General features: G+C 44.2%; 1 protein-coding gene across 2 annotated transcripts; it reads left to right on the forward strand.

Annotated features, from left to right (window-relative positions):
* The first annotated feature begins 1,222 nt into the window (after positions 1–1,222).
* GNB4 (G protein subunit beta 4) lies at positions 1,223–27,887 on the forward strand. Of its 2 annotated transcripts, none has more exons than XM_064720713.1 (10): positions 1,223–1,350; positions 16,810–16,906; positions 21,100–21,138; positions 21,834–21,940; positions 23,008–23,071; positions 23,785–23,947; positions 24,096–24,162; positions 24,296–24,497; positions 25,642–25,858; positions 26,975–27,887. In XM_064720713.1, the coding sequence occupies exons 2-10, from the start codon at positions 16,850–16,852 to the stop codon at positions 27,079–27,081; spliced, it is 1,023 nt and encodes a 340-aa protein (XP_064576783.1). In that variant the 5' UTR covers positions 1,223–1,350; positions 16,810–16,849; the 3' UTR covers positions 27,082–27,887. The 2 variants fall into 2 exon arrangements, with proteins under 2 accessions (XP_064576783.1, XP_064576784.1); XM_064720714.1 differs by lacking the exon at positions 1,223–1,350 and adding an exon at positions 11,236–11,329 and having other exon boundaries at positions 26,975–27,620.
* The last annotated feature ends 24 nt before the right edge of the window (positions 27,888–27,911 follow it).

A 27,911-nucleotide genomic window follows, 5' to 3' on the forward strand; every position in this document is an offset into this window, starting at 1 on the left:
CCCCTTGGAGAACCCTGCCCTGTGGGCTTCATTTTCACTGCCTGCAACTGAAGATTCTTCCCTGTCTCCCAAATGAGTCATAAGGATAAATTATGTAATTTTAAATGTTTCGTTAGCACGGGAAGGACAAAACCTGATAATTGAATGATATGTTACTACCCAAACATCATCTGAACTTTTCTAGGGATTTCCTTGCTGTTATTTTCCAGAGCTATTTGAAAACAGAAGTGAAATGGTGTGCTCATTCTGGGATGGTATCTTGTCAGTAACCACTCCTCAGGGTTCTGAAGATTGTATTAGGAAGAATGTAAGAGAACAAGCATATTTTAAGGGAGATCCTTGCACCATTTTCTCCCCTTTATAAAAATTTAAGTTACTTATGTGGTGATACAGTGACTCTGAGACAAGTGTATTTTCCTCAAATATGGTCCAACAAAATCAAACCCGTTCCTTGTTGATTTTTGCTGTGTGATCACTCATTAAATGCAAAATAAACACATTGCTGAATGGCAGCTGTCCTTTGGATAAATGGAAGACAGATGTATTGCAGCACAGGGAAGCACAACACAGACTTTGCAACCAGGACAGAGCTATTAAAATCATAGGCTTGAGTCAGTTAGGGAATGTGCATGTTTTTTAAGGCTGATTTAGGGTAAGCAATGAGCTGTTTCATTACAGTATGTACTGTATGTTCCAGCACGTGCTGTCACTAACACTGAGCCATGTATCAGTAACACACTAATAGCTCAAAGACTGCTTTACTCACAGAGGTTTTGCTGCTCATGGAAAATATTTTGCAAAAATTTGACAGTTTGTGTTGTTGAGGGTGTGGCAGAGCCGTGCTGAGGAGATGGAAGGTGCAAGTGTGCAATGGTTGGTGCTGGGGGCTGAGCAGGGCTGCCCTAGGGCTGTGCTGAGGCTTCTGCACAGGTGTCCCTGTGCCACCAGGGTCAGGGGAGCAGGAGCGACCCAGAGGTGTAGTCACCCTCAGTGTCCCCATGCCCCATGTCCTGTCCCTCACGGCTGTCACCCTCAGTGTCCCCCTGCCCCGTGTCCCTCACGGTTGTCACCCTCAGTGTCCTCATGCCCCATGTCCCGTCCCTCACGCTTGTCACCCTCAGTGTCCCCCTGCCCCGTGTCCCGTCCCTCACGGTTGTCACACGCGGGGTGACAGAAGCTCCGCCCTCAGGGGCGTGGCGCTGTGCGCGCTCTGACGTCACGCAGCGCTGCCATGGCAACGGCCCGTCACGTTGTCCGGTCCATGCGGGCGGGGCGGAGCCGCTCCCGCCCCAGCAGCGCCATGGCGGCGGCTCGGTGACACCGCGCTCCGCGGCCGCCCGGACACCGCAGGTACCTCCGCCCGGGGGATGTCCCCGCGGCCGGGCTCTGCCGCCGGGCGGCTCTGCCCGTCCCCCGCGGCTCCGCGCGGCCGCCCCCAGGGCGGTGCCTGGTCCCCCCGCGGCTCCGCTCGCCGCGCCGGGGCCGGGGAGCCTCGGCCGGGCGGGGCCGCGTGGGGCCGCGGGCCGAGCTTCCCGGCGCGGCGGCAGCGCCGGCCGCTCCCGCGGGACTGCGGGCGGGCGGGAGGCTCCAGTGCGCTTCCCGCCTGTGCCGCGGAGCCCGGGGATGGGCTCGGCCCCAGCGGGGCGGGCTCCGGCTCGCCGGTCCCGGGGAGGGTCCCGGGGAGGTCCCGGAGCCGTGTCCGGCGCTGCCCCCGCGGGGCCGCCCGGGAGCGCCGCGCCCGCCCCGCCCCTTGGGCGGCCCCATCCTTGGCGCCGGGGGGGGCATGGGCGGCACCACCGCAGCGCCGGGGGGGCGGGCGGGAGGCAGGCAGGGCTCGGGCGGCGCCGCCGGCAGCGGCCCCAGCTCCCCCAGCGCCGTGAGACCCCGGCAGGTGAAGCCCCGGGCGGGGGGAGCCCCGCGGGAGAGGGGCTGGGGCGGGCGCGGGGCGATGGGCGCGGTCCCGGGGTCCGCCGAGAGCGGCGGGACGGGCGGGCGGCATCACCCGGTGCCGTCCCGCCCGCCCCGGAGCGCGGGCACAGCGCCCGGCTCCGCGGGGAAGGGAGGGGCCGGGGCAGGGCCGCGGAGCGTCCCCCGAGGGGGTGCTGGCACGGGGGTGCGGAGGGAAGGAGAGGCTCGGTACCCCGGGCTGGGAGGTGAGGAGCGGGCGGGGCGGGGCAGAGACCTCCGGTGCCTCCGGGCCCGCTCGGTGACACACCGAGGCGGTGACAGTGACACACCGGGCTGAGGGCGCCGCGGTCCCTCCGGCCGGGGAGGAGCGCTGGGGGTCGGGGGCAGCCCGGGTGGGCAGGGCCGGCCGGGGCACGGCGCTCCCGGCAGCACCGGCTGGGCCGGCCCCGGGTCCCGTGCGGGTGCGGGCAGCGCCCGGCGGCTCCCGGGCCGGGGGAGCTCCGCTCTCGGGTCCGTGCCTGGCCAGAGTAGCACAGCTCGGTTCGCGCTCAGCGTTCTGTAAATCGGCTCTGGCTGTGACTTGCATGCCTTGCGTGACTGCTGTGGCAAAGGTGAGTCGGAAGGTGCTCCCCGTCTTTAGGAAAAGTGCAAAGTCATTAGGTGCTTTTTTTGTCATACTTCGTAGTTATCGCTCGTTTCCCCATCCAGATTAATTTTGAATCTGCTTTTTTAATTTTGCACTTGTTGCTGAGACTATCATCTTTGATAATTTTTTTGTTTGATTTCTGTTGGAAATTTTAAAAAGCATCCAAGTTGCTACCAGATATAAATGTGGTAGACTAGTTTATGCTGTAATATTATCTGAACTAAGGCAAAATAAGCCTCTGATCTGTTCCCTCCTGTTAATTATACAGTTGAGGATGTTGTCTTTTATTAGGCTGCTTATTGTAGCTTGGAAAGTACATGATTTTCCAGGATGGTTTTCAGTTCTGAAATAGAAGCAGGGTAAGTCTCAAAGCTAAGTATGAGCTGATGAAAAAAGTGCTTAATTTAATTAGGTATAATCAGTTTCTGAAGCAACAGAGTGGATGCTCCTCTGCTGGGTGGAGAGTACTGGGGAAGGAAGGGGAAAGAATGGCAAAATGGTGCAGGGAGAGGAAACAGGTACCAGCCTGTAAAACCCGGGGAGAGATGAAAACTGTTGTGTAGGAATAGCAGGGACATGAGTCTGCAAAGTCATGGGAGTGCTCAGAGGAAAACCTGGAGCTGCTTCCTGACTTGTGTCAGAAATGTGGGAAGTGATGTCAAAGATGGTCACTAACCTGGCAGTGGAGTGTCAGCTGCGGGAGATGCAGGGGCTGGGCAGAGCTGGGGGAAGTCTGGAGCTGTGCTAACAGGAATAATAACTATATCAACAAATTAAGATGAAACAAACCACATGACAAGCGCACACAGTCCTGAAAGTCTCTTAATGGGATGGGAATCTTCAGTGGGTTTTTTGCAGTGTTTGTTTGTGATTTCTGAGCATGATAGCTGTGGTGAAGTTAATTTGTGCTTCCAAAGAACAGACTGATGTTATCTTGCAAGAAGGGGGCTAGGGAAATGAGGGAGATGGTAAGAGTATGGAAATGTCTTGCTGTGCGTCTGCTCTGGCAAACTGTATTTTGAATTGTCATTTCTCTAAAATAATCAGTTTTCACAGTGGATAATGTAGATGAGTTGTACAGATTTAATAGGCTGAGAATTAAGGCTGCTATAATAGCATATAGTATATACCTTTCAGCTGTTAATCATGAAAAAAATGGAGTTTCAGGTTACAGATGTGTCTTTTTCTCTCTTCGGTATTGTTAAAGTACTACAGCAAATAGCTGCTGCTCTACTTGAGCCCTTTCCTGAGTGCTTGGAAAGTTGGTCTTGATTAACTGCTCAGGTCATTTAAATCTGAAATAAAAAATTGTTGGCTGCAAATGTCATGTTATAATTATGTTAGATAATGAAAGTTTCAACTGTATTTTCATGTTGCTTAGTTGAGGACTGATGCATCTTGTGTTCTATTTGTCTAAGTATTTTAATTTTCAGGTTTCTAAAGAAAAATGTAGGACTCAAAAACCTAACTAGAAAACCTTGCAAAAATATTTTTGAATACAGAACTGTGTAGTTCTCTCCTGGACCATTAAGAAACATGGCACAAAATTTATGAATATAAGATTTTGAAGGTGAATAGGAAATAAAGTAAAAAATCCTGACAGTATCTAGAGAAGTGATCTTCTTGAGTTACTCTTCTTTTCTGCCAGTGTCTTTAATTTATGACTGTTGTGTTACTGAAGACAGTAATTTATATTTTTTATATCTCAGGAGTGACTTTGAAATATCTTATCAAACTAGTAAAAAATTCAGAATCTCTGAGCTTGACGTGCAGTGCAGGTAAATACTTTGGGCCAGAGATAATGCAGTGATTGTGTTTTGTACTTAGCACTGTCTGGAAATATCAATGCTCAGATTAATGCAGCTCCCCAGTGCCTGGAACCGGCTGTTTAGAAAGTATGCATAATATTGCTAATCAAGAAAACATTTTCTAAGTTCCACCAAATTTTTTCTCTATTCTAATTGGATGCAAACCTGTCACTTACTTCATCTTCGGAAGTGTGTAATTAAATTTAGTTGTTATTGTTTTGTTCTTGTATGCAACTTCTGTGTTTTGCAACCCAGAGTTTTGTAATAGAATTTACATGAAAGATCTGAAACAGAAGTACAGCAAATGCTCCTGAAAAACAGACTGTGTGCTGTTCTCTGGAGGCTGTGCTTTGGTGCAGAGGGGCTCGTGGAGCTTTCTGGAGAACAGGAGCCGGCTGCCCTGAGCTGCAGCTTTGGTTGAAGGATGGCGCTGCTCGGGTGTGGGGTGATGTCTTCAGCAGCGTTTGAGCAGCAGAGCTGCTTTGCAGAGAGCCTCAACCAGGAGGGGAGCTGGGGATGCTTTGAGTGAGTGTCAGCGCCACCAGTGGCACTGGCTGTGCAGATAAATCCCTGAGGTACTGAGGGGCAGCGCCAGAGAGCTGGGCTGGGGCTCTATCAGAGCCACAATTAACACAACTGCTGATGGACACTGGCTGGCAGATACTGATGCAGTTCATTGGAGATGGTTTCATTTCCTTTAAGGTGTCTGGGCTTCCAAAAGTTTCCAAATGCTGACACGTACTAAGCCAGGTTTTGATTCAATTACTGCAACTCTTGCAATCTCTTGCCTTCCAGAAGGGCTTAAACTGAAAGATGGCAGTGCCTGATTGTATTGTAGAGCAAAAGGCACTCTCAAGTGCCACCTATTACATAAAATTAGTTCTTTGGGGCAAAACAGGTTTGACAATTTGCAGGAGCTGTTTTCCCCCTCCTTCTTACTTTAGATCTCAGACAAATATTAATCATATGGATTTTCAGTGTAAGCCAAATGTTTGAGTCATTGTGAATCCCAGTGTTTTGAAACATTAAAAGAGCTGAGTAATGTTAACATTGAAATTATTGTATAAGGTTTTAATTTTCAAATGGGGTGGGGAGGAGAACAAAATGAAATCATAAAATCAATCCCAGGATTGAATGTGCTTCTTAAATGAGATTGGTCTTGGAGCTGCTTTCAGTGAGTGTCTTGGCAGCTTTACAAGGACAAATCACCTCATTGCAATCAGCAGTGGGAACTCTTGGACCTGCCTGGTTTGTTTTCATCATGCAGGCATTAATTCAGGTGGTCAGCATCTAGTCTAGCACAGAGCATCCATGCAGTTTCAGGATAACCTGATGATTTAATTCTTGTCAGATTATATTTTGTATATGGTTTTCCTGATATATATGTAGTAAGTATTTATAACATAAATTGCACTTGTGTAATTTTATGTTTATATATTGAAATGCAATTTGTGTGCATTTAAAGTCTTGCAAGATGCTGTTTTATGATCTCTTGTAGTATTTAAATTGGTTTGTTTAAAAGATATATTTGATCTGAGTATATTTCTGGTGACCCTTTGTGTCATAATTGCTTGCTTTAGGTGATTGTTCATACAAAACAGTTTTATTCCTAGCTTGGAAAAGGAAGATATTTTTCTTCTTTCAGTTCTTGATTTAAGTTGAGCTTAGTTGTTACTGAGCTGAAAAAAAGTATTCAGTTTCTCTGTATAGATGTTATGCCTGTCAAAATCTGATTTCACACACTACATTTAATGTGTACCTAGTGATTTTGGTCAGTGTTGATGATTTGACTTAAAGATTTTGACAGTGCAATGTAATGTCGTGGTACTAAAAATTAATAAATTGGAGTACACTAGGTTTTAGGTAGTTAAATTCTATAAAAGTTTTCTCTCCCCCAAAAGGTCTGAATTAGGTTAGGACCTTGTGTTTATCCTGTGTTGCTTTTGAGGAGGCAGACTGGAGCCCTTCCCTTTGCTTGTGCACGGTGCTGATGGGAAGATCAAGATTTGTTGTAATCTCAACATGAGGCACGATAAAGCAGAGTTAAAAACCAGCACAGCAAAGTTTCCATGACAGCATTAAGTCCAGATGCCCTAGAATTTAAAGAAATTAATCATGATGTTAGTACCATTTTCCTTCCATTGAATGGTAGGAAGGGCACAGCAGGGGGTTGGGTGCTCATGACAATCTCGGGGAGAAGAGCAGAGGCCCACAGGGAGGTGTTGCAGCTTTTATAGGACACCGAATGCCTCTTTTCAGTCTCACTGACACTTGTTGGACAAGAAACTTCTTTATTGCTTTTTCAAGTAGTTTTAATACAAGGTGTCTAAATACAAAATTAATTGAAAGTATGGAGAATGAGATGGCCTGGAAATAAAACTCTGGCTTTGGTGCTACAAATGCAATCTTAATTTCTAAGATAAGCACCAGAAAAGGGGAAACTCCTCTTTTGTCTTGGAAGCATCCCAAAAGAGGGAGCTGGATTAATGATTTTTATACAGCAAAATAAAAATAAAATGACAGTCCAGAGTAAATGTCCTGTAAAGGAGCATTTGATGGTGTGAGTGCAGTTGCCCACACTTTAGGAAAAAGCAGCTAATTTGGAAGGTCAGGTAGCTGAAGATGGGAAATGATTAATGCTTTTTTTCCCTGCTCATCTGTCAGACATTCTTTCAAATGCAGATAGATGGGCATCAAAAGCCAAACATGCACTTTGGGAAGGGATGGAGTGAAGAAAGTTGACTTTTCCTGGTGGTGCTGCTTCAGAAGCTCAAGGAATTCTCTGTTCTCAGTCTCTACAGAAACCTCATGGCCCTGAATCGTAGAGCTCTGATAACTGTGACAGGATGAGCTGAAAGGCCGACAGCCTCAGCAAACAGCTGAACTGCTGCAGAGTTTGAGCTGGGCCTGTGTTTGCATTTTCTTTCAGTCAGGCATCTCAGTGCTTGGTGTGGAGCTCCTGAGCAGGAGCTCAAGAATCTTCAGCCACTTTTACCAATCCATCAGCCACCATTGCTGAGAAAAACTCCAGTGGGAATGCATATCTCAAACATTAAACCCAAAAGGCTCCCAGGAGCAGAGTCTGCTCTGTGCTGAGGGCTGGAACAGATGGATTTAGCTGAGCTGCTGACCAGGGCTGAGACATGGAGGGAGCCTTTACAGCAGCAGAAGTTCCAGTGGGTTGGAAAGACCCTTGAGCAAAGCAGGTTGTGGAGCCGTGGGCTCTCTCCTGGCCATGCCTGACTCATTATTCCTCTCTGTAACCTTAGGCTTTGTCTCCAGAGGGGAATTCTGCTATTTATAACCTAGTGACCATCATGTGTTCATAAAAAAGTTTTCATATAAAAAATGAAAAAGTTACACTTTGTGGAAGACTACTGCATGTGGGAATCAATATTGTACTTCTTTGCAGCAGCAGTTTGTTTCTCTTTTATCCTCTTCTGTTGGAAACTTAATCTGGGGCCATTTTCTTTCCAGGCAGATAGGTAATTTCTGACTTTGTACCAGTTAAAAATTACTTCTACAAAGACAGCCTTTGTTTTGAGAACCCTACAAGTGTGGAGATAATTAGGAGCACAGTGCTACTGATTTCCTTAATGTAACTTCTTTCTTCATTTTGAATGTTATCTTTTTTAGTAAGTGACTATTTGAAAACAGACATTACAGCTTGAGAAACATCAAAAGCAATTCCAAGGAGTGTAGCTTAGATATATCAGTCTGATCACAAGTGGTACCAGAAGTGGCTACACAGCCCATATGCTCTTAATCCTGTATTTGCAGTAAAAGGGTGACAAAACAGTACATGGGGTTTTTACTTCCTAGCATTGGATTTCTGATCATTCTGTAGTGTGAGATTTTTGGTAGATTTTGTTTTTAAGTATATGAATCTCATATAAATGTGAATCTCAAAAAAATATTTTTTTAAAAGGTAGCCTGAACTCTAGTCTGGAAGAGAACTTAATTTTCATGGCTTCAAATGACAAGTAATTGACCGGAAATGTATTGTGAACCGAAAGCAAAATTAAAATGAGACCCAAGGGCCGTAGTTCTATCTGCCCTTTGGATAATTGGTGTTAAAAAAGCTGAGATGTTTATGTTGCCTCGTTGTGCAGTGAAAGGGTGCAGCTGTAAGCTGTGTTCAGCTGTGGGATGAGCAGCACATAAAGCCTCGCTGTGCCTGTGGTACCAAGGGAGTGCTGGATGGGGAGGAGGGAAGGGGCTGGGACCATGGATCCATCAAGTGCATGGCTTCTGTTGATGGTACATCTGAAAGGATATAGTGTGTGTGTGTGTAACTGGTACTGCTGGGCTTTCTGCTCCTCAGGAGAGTGAGAATGCTCCACTTGCAAAAGCTGTCAGCCAGAAATTATTGCAGGCAAGTGAACAGTCATCTGAGATGAATGGAGGCACTTTTCCTGCAGACACTATAGTTTCTCTTAATGTGTATCTTCTCCATTGACTTTAAACCTCAAATTTTCTGTGCACTTGGTGCTTTTTATGCATGCTGTGCAGTCTGCTCCCTCTCAGATAACAGGAGGCTGCTTCAGTAATCTTTTGTGCCTGTAGGTGCCAGACCAGATTTGATATGCATAGCACTGCGTGGCCCTACATGATGCCACTTCAGTAAATACCAATGCATTAGCCCTTAAAAAAATCCAAAGTCAAACTTGCTTAGAGATGGATTTAAATGGAAATGAGGGTCTTTCAGAATGACTTTGAATTGTCACTCTGCAGTACACTTTTCCTACTAAAATGTTAAAATGGCTTCTGGGTATGGCTGGGTATTTGAAGAGACAAAAGCCCTCACCTCACTCCATATGTGTATCCACCTGTCTATACCCAAGGAAGAAATTGGACTGGAACCATCTCTGTCGTCTTACTTAGGGTTATATCTTTCTGCTTCATTAAGATCTTTCTTGCTATTTCTTACATGTTTTGAATTGCAAAAACAATAATAATTTGTTCAGTGATGGAGTGTCCTGAGGTCAGTGAACCAGGTTTTTACTGCAGAATGATTATTATAGTCACAAAAGACAAGATCATTTGAATTTCACATGTAGTTCTGTTTGCAGGGAGTGTGATAAAAATAAATCTGTGCTTATGTACCAAAACATTTTGACCTGGAAACGAACATAATGAATATAAGATGCAAGAATGTTAATTTTGGAAAAAATCACTGTTGGACTGTGAAATATTCATGACTAAAAAAATTCCTTCCTTCCTGTGCTTTTCTCAGCCTTATGCTTAACACTGAATTTCTTGAGGCTTTTTTCTAGAATTTAGAATGTGTGGGTTAAGAAGAGTAAGGCCTTTCTTGTATGTGTTTTATGAATGTACTTGGCTTAGACTTCAGCTGGGTATTAGAAATAAACTCTCATATCTCTGAGCTTAAGAAACCAGTCTCATGAGCTGTCAGCCAAATAAAGGGCAACAGTCTCCAGTCAGCAATTTTTTTTTACTAGTAAACTTTAGAATCACTTCACTTAAATTTTTAAACTGATTTCCTTTGGCTGTTTTGTGACTGCTGTCAGCAAGGTCAGTGTTTGTTGGTCTGTTTGTCCTCCATGGAAACCACCATCAAACCAGCCACCAAAACCAGCATGGGCCGTGCCCTGGGGTGCTGGGGTTGGTCCCATGGAACCACAGAGTGGTTTGGGTTGGAAGGGGACGTTGAGGATGCCCCAGTTCCAGCCTGGCTGTGTGGGTTCACTCCTGAGCCAAGCGATGGCTTTGAAAGGCAGCAGCACCAGGGGATGTGCTGGAGCTGCTGCTGCCTCTGCTCCCCTCTGGCTGGAAAACTCCAGGGTGATGTTCACAGTGCTGAGTCTGAAGGTGAATGCAGAGGTTTAAATTCTGTTCATAACTCCAAGTAGTTCTTGTGCTGTATAGAAGTGTCTTGATGTGGCAGGCTTTATTTCAAAGCCCTGTTAGAATCCCTGGCTGAGTGTGTATGTGGGTATAAAACGGCACCTGTTTGTGCTCGTTATGGTGAGCGGGCCTGAGGTGTTTTGGAGAAGGGAGGAAGGAGCAGCCTTTGTTGCCCTGAAAGTGCCGGTGCCACCCGGCTGTGGGTGGGGTTGTGTTCCTGGTGTGGCTGCTCAGGCCATGTGAGCACACCGAGAGGAGACTTGAACCCCACTTTGCTGGAGTCTCTCTTGTGACCTCCCCACCCCAGCTGGCCGTGCAGTTTCTGAGCACACACATCCACTGGTCCCTCGGAACTGGGGATGGTCTCTCTTAGAGGAATGGGTGTTTAAGAAAGTTCTGCTCATACCCTTCCTCTCAAGAGGCGTTGGTTGATTATTTCCTGTTTTTGTACCAAAGCTATAATGGAGACATATCACTTTAAAACACTTCCAAAATGTGCAGAAGTGCAACAATAGCACTGACCTCAGCGAGCGAGGTCACACCCAGGCTGCTTCCTGTTTTCTTCTTGGGGAGACCAGAGCCCTGAGCATGGAGAGCTCTCCCTGCATCTGCCTGGGGATCGGAAATCAGAGCGCCACTTCGTTCCTTCTGACTAAATGAACATAGAGAAATCTTAAGGAAAAGATTCAGTTAGCATTTCCAGGCTTATTTTCTCAATTGTAACCTTTTTTTTTTTTGAGGTAATAACCATTATTTTCTTACTTGACTGGTGTGTGTAAGATGTTCTGCAGTTAGTGCACTTCTCAAAACATACATTAAAGATAAAGAAAGAGGGGAGATGCCCTGAACAGGTTTGAGAGGAGAGATAAAGACCAAGGTACACAATGGGGCAATTATAGCCCTTACATACTGTTATTTCAACTTATCCCAGCATTATTCTCCTGGGATTCAAGTATTAGTTGACCAATATAAAAGCTCTTTGCTTTGTTGTCTTTGTTTATTGATGCAGTACTGCTACAAGTCAGAACAAAGAAGGCTTGGGAGAATGGATAGCTGGAAAGGTCTTTGAGAAACAAAGGAGAGGCAGCATAGGCCCAAGGTATAGTAAAAAAAGCCATTAAATGTTTCATTTTCCTCAGTGTAGTGCTGAGTGTATGTGTGATTCTCAAACAGCTCCACCATAAAAAATACTTAATGTAAAATTCCACCTGAAATAGTTGCTATATATGAAAGTATGTAACTGCAGCACAGCATTAATGCATTTACTTTACATTACTGTTGTGCATGCAGAGATTTCACTTGATGTAAGGCTTTGTCCACTGTGTCCATGTTTGTGGATTTTGAATATGTCAAATCCATTCTCTTCAGGCTGTAAGAGATAGAACCTCTTTTTGTTCTTCTCTTATTCATGGCTTTGGGGAGACATAAATGACTGGGCAAAGCTGCCAAAGTCTTGTTTAGTGTCACTAAATGAAGCAGTGTTTAATCAAAATCTTCTCTGGCACATCCTGAGTATGTAAAATGTTGGTCTGTGTGTGCTGGCAGGGCTCAGCTCCAGAGCCAGAACCCACTGTCCACAGCCTGAGTGTCTGAGTTAGCAATGTGTCTCCTTGAGAGAGCTGGAGTGTTTCTTGGTATCTTTCCCCTATATTTAGTAGAGTGCTGTAGTTAGCATTCCTTATGTTCAGCCACCTGTGTGATCACATGAAAGCCATGTGGAGCCTCCTTTCTCCTCCTGTCTGTTGATCACTTTGAGATCATTGGTATTACTGAGATCTTTGAGATCTTGCTGCATAGGAGTTGAAAACCTGAGGTTGATACATGTAGGTAAGCACTTGTTTTAGTTCTAAAGGACTGATTTTTTGATAGAAAATGAAATTCTTACTGAAATAACTGTCTGATAGCTCTTAAGAATCCAGTCAGACTGTTCTTTTTGCAGCCCCTTTAATCTCTATATATTTGGCACGGAAATAGCAAACCTTTGTTGTGGGGAGGGGCATATTTACACTTCTCTAGTAACTCTTGCAGAGAAAATTGTATTTTTCCAGCCACAAGGTTTTGAGTCCACACGTTGCAAAGAGAGTACTTTGGAGACAAGACCCTGGGGTAATTTGTCACTGCCTGCCTGTATAATGAAGAATTAAACTGTTAGCAAATGATGCTGCTACTGAATCAGGAGTAGTGTAAGGAGTCATTTATCTGTGGAGAGCTCAAGCCTGGCAGTGGCTTTTCTGGCACTAGATAGACTGTGCAATCTGACTTAGTTAATACATTGCCTTGGGAGGCACTTTATTTTGGTATCAGTAAATTCACTTGTACAAGTCTGAGGAGAAATTGCACTGAGTGCAGCTCAGCCTGGAAATGGCTGAGGGCAGGGACGTGCCTCCCTGGTACCCTGAGCTGCTACTTCTGATGGAGGCACCTCGTGTCCTTGGCTCCATCCCCTGCTGCTCTGGGTGTCCTGCAGTGGCACAGCCTGGGCTACCAGAGGTGCTGAAAGGTTCTCCCCTGTCCTGTTACCTCAAGGCCTCAGCAGGTGGAACTGTTCATAGTTCATCATGCACGTGTATTTGAAGAGATGCCTCTGACCTCTTTCATCAGAGGTGCTGCCTCTGAGTGCTGAAAAGCAGATACCATGAGTATTCTGCATCTGGGCAAACTCAGAATATTTTTTCTTTGATTCAACATTTATTAAAACTGTGGATAAGTCAGGGAAGTAGACATCCCATTACCCCCAGTCTCCTGAGATGGCAGGAGGAATCCTCACTCACTCTTTCTACCAATACAAGAGCTGATGGCTTTGCTGTGTATATGACCAGGCGTGGTACAGTTGGGCTCCTGGGGAAATTTGTATCTGCTGCTCCTCCAGGCTGTGGTATTTTGATCTTGGAGGGGAGAGTGAAGAGGCACTGTGTGCTTTGTTAACCCAGTATGGGTTGTTGAGGAATCCACTGAGGTTTTCAGTAATTTGTGTGAGGAAGTCTGCAACACAGCCATCACCTCTGTTCTTGGTAATCCTTGTAAGCCCTGCCAAACCAGTCCCAGCATTGAATCTGATAAAACCCAAGGTGTTTACCTGATGCCTGGTAGCACACTTGAAGGTTGTGGTGGTGTCTTGCTTCTCTGCAGTGAGGACAGGTTTGTAGGATGCAGCCTCTGTTTGCTGCCAAGCATCTCATTGTGTGTTCTTCTGTGCTTCACTGCTCACCTCCCTGGTAGGCTTAGAAACAGTATTACAGCAAGTGAATCTAGTCTGGGTAATGGTCTTTGCACATAACTACCTCTCTTTAACCAGGCTGGAGCATCAGAAGTATTGAAGCAGACACAGATGCATCCATGAGTTCCAAGCTTCCAAGCATGTGCTGATCTTCCTGTGTTGGAGTTGTGAGTCTGGTGGCATCAGTAAGATGTTCCCACAGGAGTTTGACAGGAGTTCAGAGATGCTGCCTGCAGAGTTGGTGTGAATCTGGAAATGCATTGTGAGAGCTTCCTCCCTACCCACTCAGTTTCTGTAGCTTCCTGTGGGCACATGAAAATAGTGCTTGAAAAAAAATAAAAATCCCAAGTGGAAGCATCTTTCTCCCAGTTCTGCTAAATATTTAATGATCTGAGCACGCAGGCCTTTGCATTGGGAGCTGCTGCCAGGCAGTGCAGCACTGTTGGATACACTTCAATTTAATAGTTGAACTGCACTTAGTTTGTTTACTGTGGTATCTTGGTGTTTATACATAGCTTAATATCTCAGTTGTTCAAATGCTGTGTGCTGGAAAGGAACTTTAATGCTCAAAGCTAGAGTGAACCAGTTCTAGAGTGAGCCTGGATTTAGTGGAAGTATGTGCTGGTTTGAAGGCAGCTCTCTGCTCACTGGCACATTTCTGCTGAGCAGTGATGCTTAAGGCTTTGCAGGTTTAGCACGTGCTGGTGCTGCTAGGGCTCTGCCACTGCTAAAAGTTTCTTTCAAAAATATGAAGGATCATTGTCCTTTTATTCACTTCAGAATTTTAAACGAAACACGTGGGTGAGTGAGGAGGCTTCTGGAGTTTGTCCATGTAGGAACTTGGAGGTGTGACACAATTTAAAGTTGTGAAGTTTACCAGCTGTGCAGCTGCTGGTGCAATTTGGTGCAGAAATGGCATTAGTGGTGAACAGTGCTGATAGGAGTGACATTTATTAACATTAACTTCATGTGCAGAATTGTCTTTGAGTGCCAGTGCAGTGCTACAGCCCATTCTCAAATCTGCTCACAGCTTTACCTATGAATGGAAAAATACCCTAACTTTGGGTGCTTGTGACTGGCCATGCGTGCTTCCAGTTGTGAATAATGTCACTTTCTTTCTGATCAGTGATTCTCTGTGAGAATTTGAAGTGACTGTCTGCAGAGCACTGAAGTGTGTGGCACAGCACAGGGCAGAAGCTGACTTCCCTTCTCAGAAAATTGGAGATGCACCAACTTCCCTGCTAGGAATCTTCATCTCCTGTTAAAAATAGCACATAAGACTGCTAAGCATTGACAGGCAGCATGGCTGGCTGGCTTTAGACCTTTGAGACCATTGCTCTGTCTGTGTTACCTTTCAGTAGGTTCTGGAATAAAAAGGGAAAATCATATTGAAAAGGTTAATTTGGCACTGTCAGAACTGAAAGTGGGGCTAGGGCTGTGTTTCATAGAGGTATCCCCATTAAAGGCATTAAGGTTGTAATTAAACTGATAGCCTATAAAGGTTTGTGATTAATGTGTGTGCTAAAGTCATGGTTTTAATGCTTAATCTTTAAAATTGGATACCTGTGTTGATGGCTTGTGTGTTATGCCTGCTGTGCATTCAGCAGTGTTTCATACTCCAGGCTGCTGAAAAAGGAGCACAGTGGGAAATGGAGAAGTCTCCTGGAGAATTCCCTTAGGAATTACAGCATCTTTGGAGTTGAACAGAGCACAGGTTTAGGGAAGGGGAATGTGTGAACCTCACAGTTTGCTTACATGTAGCTGGAAATACTGGTTAGAGCTGAGTCACCATCGCTGTCACTGCTGGGGATGAGGATGATCCAAGTCAGTGTGTGTTTGTGAGCTGGTTCTGAAATGGACTTGGAGTGAGACCTGTGGAAAGCAGAGATTGAAAGGAAGTAGATGGATAATTACTGAAGATACTTTTCTTCTTGAGATTGTAGCTCTTAAACACTTGTATAAACTCTTAGTCCAAGGATGATTTTTTTTTGTTACAAATTGCATTGAACCAAAACTTCTCACTCTTTTAAATCTGTGAGTGTGGTGTTTTACAGATGGAAAAAACCTTTCCAGAGTCAGTCTTTTAGAGCACAGCACTACTGAACTGCAGAGAACCAATAGCAGACCAAATAAAGGGGTTTCCCTTGAGGTCTACATCTTACCAGACACACTGTGACCTTTTTTTCTCTGATTTTTGGCCATTTTTCAGTGGACTAAATAGGAAACATAGACTAACGTTTTGAATAGGTTCTTCTTCCTGCTTCTTTTCCTTCCTTCCTCAATTTTCATTTTGTGAGCAGTAGTCTGACTTGTCTGTCTTCTCCTACAAGCTAGAAGTGTTTTGGCTTTTTATATAATGTCATGGGACCACTATTGTCACCTTTCTGGTGTGCATTTTCTGTCATGAAAAAATTACAAATAAGTGCCTGGCTTGTCTGTGAGCAATTTACTTGCTGATGTTGCTTTCACTGCAAGGATTTTGAAGTCTCCATGTGTGTGAATAGACTTAAGAGGTCTCTAGTGGTGTTTGACTGCACTGCTGTGCTGGGGATAAAAACCTGAAAATTGATCTGAGGAAGCTTGTTCAACACCTTAAAAAAATCAAATGCAAAAATCTGATTTGAAAAAAAATAATCTGAATGTGTGCCTGCATGTGGTCTTACTGTTAATTGATATTTTTATTAAATTGGCTTGGAGTCCTCATTCAGATGACAACTGCTTTAGGGAGCAGAGGGCTGTATCAGCACAAGGATGCTTTTAGGGAGGATTTGGTTTTTGCTATCCCTTCTCACTCTGTGGGTGCTTTTGAAATTAAAAGATTATTGTTTTTTGCCTGAAAAAAAAACGAGAAAAAAAGTGAAGATAATCCGTTATTTCAGCTGTAGTCTAGGATTCAAAAATGTCATGTTTAATAAAACCAAGTCTGCCCTGGATGTGCTGTGCCAGGTGGCTGCAGCACAGCCCTGCTGAGCCAGGGGCAAACCCTGGGGGCAGCTGCAGCCCCTGCTCTGTGTCCCATCCTGGGGCACAGCCTGACAGAGATCTCTGGGCGGGGGAGCAGGGAGCTGCCACAAAACAGGTTTGTAAAGTACAGTGGGTGGTTCTGTTGACAGTTGCTTTTGTATTTAAAATAGACTTCACTTAATTCTGCTTCTCGTGGTAATTCAGGAATTGAAATCACTTAGGTCTTGCCAAATTCATTAACACGGTGTACTAAAGGGAATGTCTGTTTGGAAGCCTTTCTAAAAGGAGAATAAAAATAAATATATATATATATATACAGATTCTTAGGTTTTTTGTTATGTTTTCTAAAGAGGAGCAAAATAACTTTCAGTATCTCTTTCTTTCCCTCTTCTTGGCAGGTTTTCTTCACGAGTGGAGTGTGAGAAATAGAGGCTGAAGATGAGTGAGCTGGAGCAGTTACGGCAGGAGGCAGAGCAGCTGCGAAACCAAATCAGAGTAAGAATTGTCAACTGCTTATTTTCCATGCTAAAACTCCTCCTTTATGGGAACAGACTGTAAAGATCTCCTCCCTTTTGGGAACAAACTGTAAAGATCTGTCAGTTGTTCCTGTTTAACTCGTGCAGAGCTTAAAATATTTTCAGAATATTTGAGTAAAAATCAGAAAAGCCATTGGTATAATGAAGTAAATTTGTAATATTTCTTGAACAAAATGTTTTATTTCCTGTTGAGGTTTGCTGAGTTTTGGTGCTAGGGAGTGTATGTGTTTCTGCAAGTTCTATGTTCTGGGTTTTTAGAAACAGAAGGGAGCATCAAGCTTCTAGAACCTAGGCATAACAAGTTTGGCTTAAGGGTGTTAGAAGAGCTTGGTCCTGGGCTAAAGGTGACACCTGATGTTGAAGCTGGAGTGTCAGAGAGCCTTCCAGAATGGATGTCATTTCTACAAGCACTGTTTCTTGGCTTCCTGTAGAGTTTATTTTTATTAAATGCTGATGCCTCCATACAGGCTATTTTCTTGTATTTACTCAGTGAAGATAAACCAAGTATGAGCTGTCATGCCCAAAGTTAGTTTTCCAGGAATCTTCTGCAACGTGCATTTATATGTCAGTGATGCAGTTTTCAGGGAAGTACAATAAGGATCTTCAAAGTCTGTTTATTTTTCATCAAAATTTTCAAAGCATGAAGCATTTGTAAATCTGATTTATATGGGAATGGCTTAAAGAATAAAGAGTACAGGTTTCTCAGAATGTGTTGCATGCACAGAGGCATTTCTAGCACGGCATGTGCTGGCAGCAGTCGCTGTGTGGTGTCTCCTGAGAGGTGTGAGGCTGCTGGGGGTGTCAGCCTCGTGCTGAGCACACTTGGTGTGTCAGGGCTGTGCTGGGGCAGCTGCTGCTCATTCAGAGCCAGCCAGGGATGCCTCTGTGTCCTGCTCTCCTTTCACATCCTCTGGAGAGACAAGGTGGGGATCAGGCAGTGCTGTGCCACTGTGCCCCTTCCACCTGCTCTGCAGAGGATACAAGGAAATTTTTAGCTTAAAATACTATTTATTTTTGTTCCAATTGAAGCTTTACTACAGAATTATGCTGCTGAAAGGGGTTCATAATTCTTCAGTTCTTCCCTGCGTGATGTGTAAAGACTTTAACATGGTGTTATGTTGAGGGGAGCCAGTTGAGTCTTTGTTCAGTCTCACACAGTTGGTGAGTCTGGTTTCATGCAAAGCTGTGGGAAGAAAGAGCTAGCAGGCAAGTTAGTGTGCTGCAGGAATGTTTGCTTACTTTTTAAATTTTGGAGCACAGAAATGTGATGGACTCTTGGGTAATGGCTCCATTTGGTGGCTTTAGGTCGATTGAACATTTCCTTTGTAACTCTAGCAGGCAGACTGGTAACTGGATCTGTCAGCTGTAGCTCAGTAACCCTGGTTCTCTTGCCTTTGGCTCAGCAATGGCAACTTGTGATTCCCTCTTGGCATCTGAGTGCAGGCGGGGACACCTTGTAGTTCATTCTAACTTCAGATTCTTAGGCAATTAAAAATACTTCTGATGACTTAATGTCCATGAAACTTTCTGACTAAATACTTTAATTTCATATTTGAAGAGATGGCTACTTATCTTGCTGATTAAATCATTGCACAGTTTTTGTTTGGGATGGGTAAGAGGATAGATACAGGATCTGAAAAATAGGGAGTTCAAGTGTCACAAATATCTACTGGGCTGGTTATTTTCAGGAATTATTTTTGATGCACTCCTTGAAAGAGATGAGGTCACTAACTGCATTTGATGTTTTATGTACAGCTAGCATTTTTCTGTCTTAGTTGTGGACAACTCTTGGGTTTTATCTGATATTTCCTCTAACAATATAATCACAGAAAATCAGCTTTGTGCCTGGAAGTGAGGTCCAGATAAGATTGTACCTAACAGCATCCTAAGGTGTGTAAACTGCAGTGCAGAGCTATTGATTCCCCAATGGTCTTCAGTCTGCAGTATTTTAGAAGTGGTTCAATGCTATTAATTTTATTTTTGCAGTATGTAGGTGATGTGTCTCCCCATGCAGCTGGAGCTCTGGTCTGTGCACTGATAATGCACAGCCTGAGAGGAATCTGTAGTGCAGGAAGCTGGAACAGTGAGTTGTCAGATGGTGTGATGGCTAAAATTAATTCTTAGTTCTGTCTGTAGTGAAATTCCCATGTCATACCTGTGTCCTCACTGTGAGAACTGAAATTGAGGATAATGATTTTTAGAAGTGTTGCTTACTTGGCACAGTGTCATTCAAACCAGAAATTTTGGACAAATAACACTATTTAAAAAATACAGTTGGGGTGAAAAAACCCTACAACCCTGCAGTGTGTGCTAGGAAAGTCTGGGGGCTGCACACTGATCAAGCAGTTGGATTTTTCTCACAAATTTTGCATTGTCTTGCTGCATGAACTGAAAAAAATCTGCAATTACATAAAGAAGTTTTTTATGTTTTGACACTAATGATTATGTTATGGTGATGCATATGTAGAAATACAGTTTCAAGGTAAGAATTAAAATAGCCTGTTGAAAGTCTCCTTTTCCTACAGTTTTGCCAATTGTATGGCAAGTATTAGCCTCAAATACAGGAGTTGCTAATAGCTTGCTCTTAAAGAGCAAAAAAGCTTTGTTTCATTCAGACTGCATTCAGAATTCATTTTATGTTGAACATTTTCAGCTATTTCAGGACAATCAAACAAGTAGTCATTTAAAATGCAGTGTGTTTCTTCCTGTGGATGAAATAAGTCCTGAGTGCTAAGGGATTTGCTGCTCTGGTATTTTAAACCCCTCCTGATTCCAGACGTCAACATTTTATAAATATTTCTACAGTTCAGACATTACAAAAATAAGTTGAGATGACTTAATCCACTCTCAGGCTTGCTTTTTGGGAGGAGAGCTACAAAGGGTGGTCAAAATAAACATGCACTTAAGAAATGTTAAAGTTGCAATGTCAAGTAACTCTCAAGCAAGAGCTTGAAAAAACGTGAAGATCCCAGCCTGATCATGTCGAGGCAGATCCAAAATGTGCAAGCAAATGTTTCTGTTCCTGCTCTGGAAGGGACAGACTGAACAATCTGCACAGACTGAACTTGGGAGGGACACACAAAGTGCTGCTGAAGAGGCACCATTGTTTTTGGGTGGCTGCTTCACTGGTTGCACAAGGTGGAGAAATTTCCAGGAGTTGAGAGGGTTCTGTGGCTGCTCCTGGTGATGTTTTAACTTCAGTTTGTGCTGCACAGCTCCTGCCTAACTTCAAGCCCTTTAAGCCATTTTGTCAGAAGGAGGACAGGCCATAGCTGTCTGTGTGTCCTGGGAAGGCCCTGGGCTGCAGGAGAGCAGAGCAGTCACAGCTGGGACTGAAACCAGCTCTTGCACAATCTGTGCTGCAGGGGAGGCTCAGAGGAGCTCACCTGGGCCAGGGTTCAATGTGGGACTGAATTACACAATGAAAATCAAGTCTGTTTTCTAGGTCAGGTTGAATCATATGCAGGAAACAAGTCCTGTGTCCATAGAGTCTGAGATAAGGAAAAACCCATGGAGTGTCTGTGTGGAGATCTGGGCACCACCCATTCCATGAAATGGGTGAGGGTGTCACTGGGCCATTTGTTTCCCTTCAATTTGTGTCAAGTACATCATCACTAAGCCTTGGTAATCCTGCTGTCAGTCCTGCTCCTGGCATCCTGCCTGCTGATTTTCACCCTTCTCTCCCAGCCAGCAGGAGGGTTAATGTGGGCACAGAGCTTGCTAATGCTGTGTAATATGTGGTTGCTTTTCCAGGTGGATCAGTTCTTCCCTTGTGCTCAGCACACCCTGAGCAAGCCCAGCCAGCCCAGGGAAAGGAGTACAGGGAACAGGGTAGGCACTGGGACTTCAGGATGGCTCCACATGCCTTTGAATCCCATAGTCTGTAGGAAGGGAGATTCAAAGGCTGCTGGGGCATGGCCTTTCTTAAGTCCCTCTTCCTCTACCACCCCTTGTTGTGTGCCATTGCTTTTTAGATTCCTTGCACAATAAAACAGATTAGGGTGACAGAAGGAATATTGGCATGTCAGTTGGTGGTGCTGTGTGGCTTTGAGTGTGTTGGAATTTAGTTCAAGAGTTATTTTTCCCTTAGACCCTCTCACCTGATGCTCAGTGTTACCTTTCCAATTCAACTTGTTCCATTTTTTGTTTCAGGATGCCAGGAAAGCCTGTAGTGACACAACTCTTGCTCAGGTATGTTCCTGTTCTTTGTGTAGGCTGTTTCTTGAGAGATGAAAAATAAAAATATCACTTTGTGACTCTAGCATGTTCAGCATCTGAAAGAATAAAGTGAAAGAAGCCTTTGGAAATGTACAGTGTGTTTGTTTAGTTTTAAATAAGTGTATAAAGCCCCACCAAAAAATCCAAATAAACAAAACAGCACAAAACCCCAACCAGTCAACCCCCCTCCACTATCTTTATGGATCTTGCTTCCAGTTTACCTTTTAAGTACAGTATGTTTATTGTGTTAAATATATTTAGAAATACTTAAATAAATATCTTTTAGCAGTTTTTTGAAAACAGAATTATTTTGCATATGAAGTTCTGCCATGCTTTAAAAACTAACAGTGTAGTAAATACTGAAGCATTTTCTTTCATTGGTTTAAAATGAAAACTTTGAGATTTGATAATCTGAAATAGTCTTAGTATAACATAGGACTATTTTAAAAGAGCTTCCTGAAGTTTCATTGTGGCCACTGTGAAGTGTGTTATGTCTCTGTAAAATCCGTTTGTGTCGGTGTTGCTGAGTGTACACCAGTATCCTATTTTTTAATGGTTTTTGTTGTGTGCCAAGATAGATAATCTATCAAAGTTCAAATGTATTTTTGTTACCTTGTGTGTTAAAAATAGTTCCCAGTATCTCAGGGGCTTGTTTGGTTTATTTTTAGATCACAACAAGTCTGGACTCCGTGGGTCGAATCCAAATGCGAACCCGGCGCACACTCAGAGGGCACCTAGCCAAAATCTATGCCATGCACTGGGGATCCGACTCCAGGTGTGTACAGGGAGCTTGGAGCTGCCAGGGAGGGGCTGGGGATCCTCCTGGCACCTTCACACTAATGTCAGCTCAAAGGTCACTTAGCCAAAATCTGTGCCATGCACTGGGGATCCAGCTCCAGGTGTGTACAGAGAGCTTGGAGCTGCCAGTGAGGGGCTGGAGATTCCAGTGGCACCTTCAGTTTAATGTCAGCTCAAAGGTCACCTAGCCACAATCTGTGCCATGCCCTGGGGATCCAGCTCCAGGTGTGTACAGGGAGCCATGGAGCTGCCAGGGAAGGGCTGGGATCCCCCTGGCACCTTCAGATTAATGTCAGGCCCTGGGAGCTGCTGCCCCTGCAGGGGATCACAGACCAGCACTGCTGGGGGTTCAGAGAAGAGATACTTTGCTTGTTCTTGCCATAGGCATTTTGCTTTCTCCTCCTTTCAATTTTAACTTAAGTTTTTGAATCTGTTTCAGCAATAGAGAGTATGTGATGGGACAAATCTTTTGGAATGTTGGAAATTGTGCATTCCAAACTGTTGAAGAATTTTGTAACTTCTATGGTAGGGATGTAAAAACTTTACTGACAATTTTTTATTTCATTGAAAATAGATCCTTTTGTACCTAGTGGGAAAAGTAACTTGGAGTTTTGTTTTGCTGCCTTTAGAGCAGCTGATGGTGAGGTGTAAACACTGGCTCTGTATTGTGTCCTCCAGGGAGGAATTCATCTAGAATCTGTTCTCAAGATTTATTTTTGCCTAAATTCCTTATTTGCTTTTGTGTAACTGTGTAGTTATATGAATAATGAAAGCAATTGTGGGGAGGGTTCATAAAATGTGTTTTTAGTGAGTTGGGCACTTGTGTTCATTTTCAATCATGAGTCCCCATGGGGTTCCTCAGTCAGGTGATATGGAAATCTAGATCTTTGCAACAAATGCACCCTGTCAATAAAGGAAAAAGCAGAAGGTAATAAAGAAATTATGAAACTTCTGAATCACTTGATAATCATGCATGATGTATGTGTATTTCGAGATTTTTTTGTTTGTTTTATATTAACATATTTATTTTGTGTTCATATTTAGGCTACTAGTCAGTGCTTCTCAAGATGGAAAATTAATTATTTGGGATAGTTACACAACAAATAAGGTAGTTATTTATACTCCTTATCAATAATTCATGTATAAGTTGTGTGTTTGAATGGGCTTGTGTCTGTCTTTTACCATGGTTGCAAATCAAAAATCAAAAGTAGTCTTTCTCATTCAGACAATCTCTTTTTGTTTCTTTCATGGCTGGGTGAGCACCAGGGATGTGTTGTAGGTTGTGTCTCTGAAGCAATAGTTATAATTACATAATAACATGTAACATTTTCACTCTTACTTGCCTAGTGCAGTAGCTGTAGCTCTCTGCCTGTGTGGTGTTGCTTATAAAACTAACTTGGTTTTGAATTATAGAAATACACAACCTCAGAATTTACAAGAGTGCTTTGGGTTTGAGGGCAGAGGAAGGAGAAGGAAGAAAAACAGCTGTTAGGGAAAAGCTTAGGTAGTGTGGAGTGGAGCTGTGCTTCTGTAAACCAGGCAGTCTCCATGGGGACAGCCATCCTGCCTAACAACCTGTAGTTTAAAGATGTAAATAAGTTGGACAGAGAAATCTTAACTAGAATAAACGAGGACTGTAAATGTGTAAATTTGCAATAGCTTTGCTATGAAATAATGTACCGAAGATCTGGTATCTGTCACCAGGAGCTGTGGGTGTGTACAGTGCAGTGGGCTGGGTGTGATGGGCTGTAAACCCAAGTGCTGCTGCTGGGGGTGCCCCATGGCCCTGGTGTGTGCCCTGAGCCTGCAGTGTCCCTGCAGATGCACGCCATCCCCCTGAGGTCCTCCTGGGTGATGACCTGTGCCTACGCTCCCTCGGGCAACTACGTGGCGTGCGGGGGCCTGGACAACATCTGCTCCATCTACAACCTGAAAACCAGGGAGGGCAACGTGCGCGTGAGCCGCGAGCTGCCGGGCCACACAGGTCAGTGCTGCTGCTCCCGGGGACAGCCCTGCTCCGGGCTGGCTCTGCTCTGCTCTGCTGGTGCGGGATGCCTTAGGTGCTGCTCTTGCATTTTCACCTTCAGTCGTTACTCCTGGGTTAAACCCTCACACAACTGTTTTGTTTTTAGGATACTTGTCCTGTTGTCGCTTCCTAGATGACAACCAAATTGTCACTAGCTCAGGAGACACCACTTGGTGAGTTTTTGAGTTCTGTTGTCCTTCCTCCACCCCATCTTTCTTCCCGTTTTTTTTCTCTCCGGTGCCTTAATTTGTATTTAAAATTTGAGCTCTGAAGTAATGACAGACGTTGTGTTAACTCCATCTGCAGTGCTTTGTGGGACATAGAGACTGGCCAGCAGACCACCACGTTCACTGGGCACACTGGAGATGTGATGAGCCTCTCCCTGAGCCCAGACATGAGGACTTTTGTCTCGGGCGCCTGCGATGCCTCCTCGAAGCTGTGGGATATCCGCGATGGGATGTGCAGGCAGTCCTTCACGGGGCACGTGTCAGACATTAATGCAGTTTGTGTAAGTGAGCCTCCTGCTTCCACGTGGGAAGAAAGGGGGAGGATAAAGGCTACATTTGCATGAATTCAGCTTAGAGTCTACTGAGCTGCCTTGATTTAAAATCAATTAGTTAGGGTAGAGAATGTTAAATTGTATGTAATGGAGAAGGTTGTGTAATAACTTACAAGCTACTTTGTAAGTGAATTATTACTGCCATTATCTGTGATGCACTGCACTGTTCCTAGAATAGTTTCCCCTGCGTTTTTATTCAGTAACTGAGACATCACTTTTTTTAAGAAGAATGGACTAGGGAAACTTTTTGAAGCATGGCAACGTGTTAAAAACTGAAAATTGTAGATAAATGCAGTATACTGAGAGGGTGCAACACAGCCAAGCATCCTCATCTTAAAGTTTTTTCATTGAACAAAAAGAGCTTTCAGCGAAGTATTCTGGAAGGCAATTAAAATGAATATTGATATTGAATATTCCCTGGAATAATATGGTAATATTTAGAAAGTGGATTATATTTCCCTCTGTCATAGTAACACTATGTTCTGATCTGCAAGATCCAGGCTCTGGTAAATAGAGAAAGAAATCTAAGTCGAAGCTGCATCTGTTTTTGATAAACATGAAAAATTGTTAAGGCTGAGAAAATACCAAACACATGACCAGTACAAAAATGCAGTTCCTATACTTAGACCTGAACTCTGAGATGTGCTGGGCTCTCTCCATTCCCATTTCAATCAATATTGCTGTTGAGAGAATAACTCGGATTTGGAATAGATTTTTTTAGGAAATTGAATTGTTTGTTTGCAGTCTTCTGTCTTGGCTGAGCAGCTCAGGATGGAACACTGTGTTCCACTTCAGCCAGGATGTGCAGAGCTGGGGTTTGCTTCATTTTGTAGGAGTCAGTGGCATCCCTGTGACTGCTCTCAGAGCACACCCAGGAGCTGCCTGGCTGTAATTCCAGTCACTCAGGTGTCCCCAGTGCTGTTCCAGAGGCGTTCCCTTGCATAGCTGTGTACATGCATTTTCCAACATGCAGAAATAAAATAAACCGTTCTGCCTTTGCCTGGTGAAACAATGCTGTGCTGTGCCCAGCTCAGCATGACCAGTGCACATGTCCCTGCTGAGCCCCCGTGTCTCACCCCCACGTTTCTGGCAGTTTTTCCCCAACGGCCACGCGTTCGCCACGGGCTCTGACGACGCCACGTGCCGGCTGTTCGACCTGCGCGCGGACCAGGAGCTGATGATGTACTCGCACGACAACATCATCTGCGGCATCACCTCCGTGGCCTTCTCCAAGAGCGGCCGCCTCCTGCTCGCCGGCTACGACGACTTCAACTGCAACGTCTGGGACACCCTCAAAGGGGAGAGGGCAGGTGAGCACACAGTGCAGAGCCGGGGTGCTGCTGGTGTGGGTCTGCTGGATCCCTTTAGTGCTGTGTTCTCCTTTCATTCTGGTTGTGTCTTCCAGAAGTCACACTGCATTTATTTCCATCTCTGTGGTGTGAGCAGTAACTGAGGCAGGAGAACAGGCCCGTTCTTGGGCTTTACAGATCTGTGTGCTGGGAGATAGCAGCTCTTGAGGCTGAGGAATGCTCTCCAAAATTGCATCTACAGAAAATGTATTTTATTGAAGTGTATGGGATTAAGTAGAGCGAAATTACACGTTTGCATTGTGTTTTGCACCCGTGAGTGGCAGTAATTCAGATGGAGCTACAGGAGTCTTTTGGCTTTGCATTCCCTGCTGTTGGGAGAAAGTGGAAACTTCTGGTCCTTGAATCAGTCACTTTTGTCAGCACACAGCATGTTTTATAGCACAGCTATTTCTATTTCAGTTCTTACAGTAACTTAAATGCTTGGGCCTGGTTCAGTTCTGAACATCAGTTCTGCTGTCCAGATTGAAAATAAATCCTTTTCCTTAGTTCTGCTACACCTGGATGGGGAATCTTGGGAGAGCAGACAAGGGCAAGAAGAGAAAACTTAGAGAGAAAACAGAACCAAAGCAGGAAAGAGGCAAGCTAGTGCTGCTCTTCTGTTTGCCACAATATGTGGGGGATTTGTAATCCCTAGGGCTTGCAAAACGTGACAAACTCAAGGTAGTTAATGCATCCAGGACTTTCTCAGGAGACATCACACTGGATTTTGGGAGTGCTTGATGGCTGAAATTGTGGATAGCACTCTAGAAAACAGAAAAACCAGTAGAGAGCCAGATTAGGGAAGACACCTATGGGACAGAAAGGAGAAGTCATAAGGGCAGAGAGAAAAATGGAGGCAATATTGTGTGTAGATATTTTTACATACCTTATGGTTGGATTTTTTGATAAGGCTATTACAGTCTATGTGGTTCCTCAGAGTAAAGACAAAAAAGAAGAATTAAGATCTTGCATTGTATCTTTTTTAGTACACTTAAGACTTACTTGGGAGAGCAGAGTAACAACTGAAGTCCTTGGCATCTTGCAGACACTGAACTTCCATTGCTTCTTCTTTTCCAGGTGTCCTGGCTGGCCATGACAACCGTGTCAGCTGTTTAGGTGTTACTGATGACGGCATGGCTGTAGCTACAGGGTCTTGGGACAGTTTTCTCAGAATCTGGAATTAACTGGGAGCCAAACATGTACATTCTCCACTTGAGATCTGGAGAGATCAATGCTGCAGCCTATAGCTGTGAAATAACATTTCTACCTTGTATTTGCAGGTGAAGTTTTTCTATTCACTGATTATTACACAAAAAGGCTTTCTGTAAACTAGAAAAAAAAATCAAGTGAAGAAATAGGGGAGGGGGGAAGAAATCACTGACTTTTTAAAAGGGGCCAGCACACATAATCATGGTGACCGACAAACTAAGAGCCAGTCTTTTTGTTTTTGGTGGTTTGGTTAGATTGTCCTTGAAGGGTTTTTGCTTGTGCTCAGTCTGCCAATCCTGTACTTTTTTTTGTACATAACAGAATATACACATTATAGCAGCCAATCATGTAACATTTGTCTGTATGTAAAGAAATATGTTTGCATTTTTTATGGAACTACATTTATAGCTTTGCTTTTAACCTGAGATGTCACTTCTGAGTTTTGTAGTGGGTGAACTAGATTGCTGTTTTAAATGTTTTTGTGAATTTACTGTAGATAAAGTGAAGCCAATGGTATGTATGTGTTTTTTATAATGGAAGGCATTTGAATTTTTTTTAAAGGCCCTGGAGACTCCCAGTTAATACCTACAGCCTTATTCACTCACTTCTTGACCTGCTTGCCTGTTTTTGATCAGGGGGTTCTTCCTTGAAGCCAGTGGTTCCTGGTTCATCCATTGGCAGTCATGACCTCCAAACACCAAGGAGTTAACGCCAGGTAGACTTGCACCAACAGCAGAAATAATTGGAAAATAAAGTAAATCCAGATGTTTTAGCTTCCTCCCTGCAGGCTTTTGCATCAGTTCTT

This window comes from Zonotrichia leucophrys, chromosome 9 (assembly GCF_028769735.1).
Source record: "Zonotrichia leucophrys gambelii isolate GWCS_2022_RI chromosome 9, RI_Zleu_2.0, whole genome shotgun sequence".
NCBI lineage: Eukaryota > Metazoa > Chordata > Aves > Passeriformes > Passerellidae > Zonotrichia > Zonotrichia leucophrys.

Bases quoted from the DNA above. Each gene is read 5' to 3' on its own strand.
- GNB4 (XM_064720713.1), top strand. From the start codon at position 16,850: ATGAGTGAGCTGGAGCAGTTACGGCAGGAGGCAGAGCAGCTGCGAAAC. The intron at 21,139-21,833 runs GTATGTTCCTGT...GTTTATTTTTAG, and splicing joins GTGACACAACTCTTGCTCAG to ATCACAACAAGTCTGGACTC. The intron at 23,948-24,095 runs GTCAGTGCTGCT...TTTTGTTTTTAG, and splicing joins CGAGCTGCCGGGCCACACAG to GATACTTGTCCTGTTGTCGC.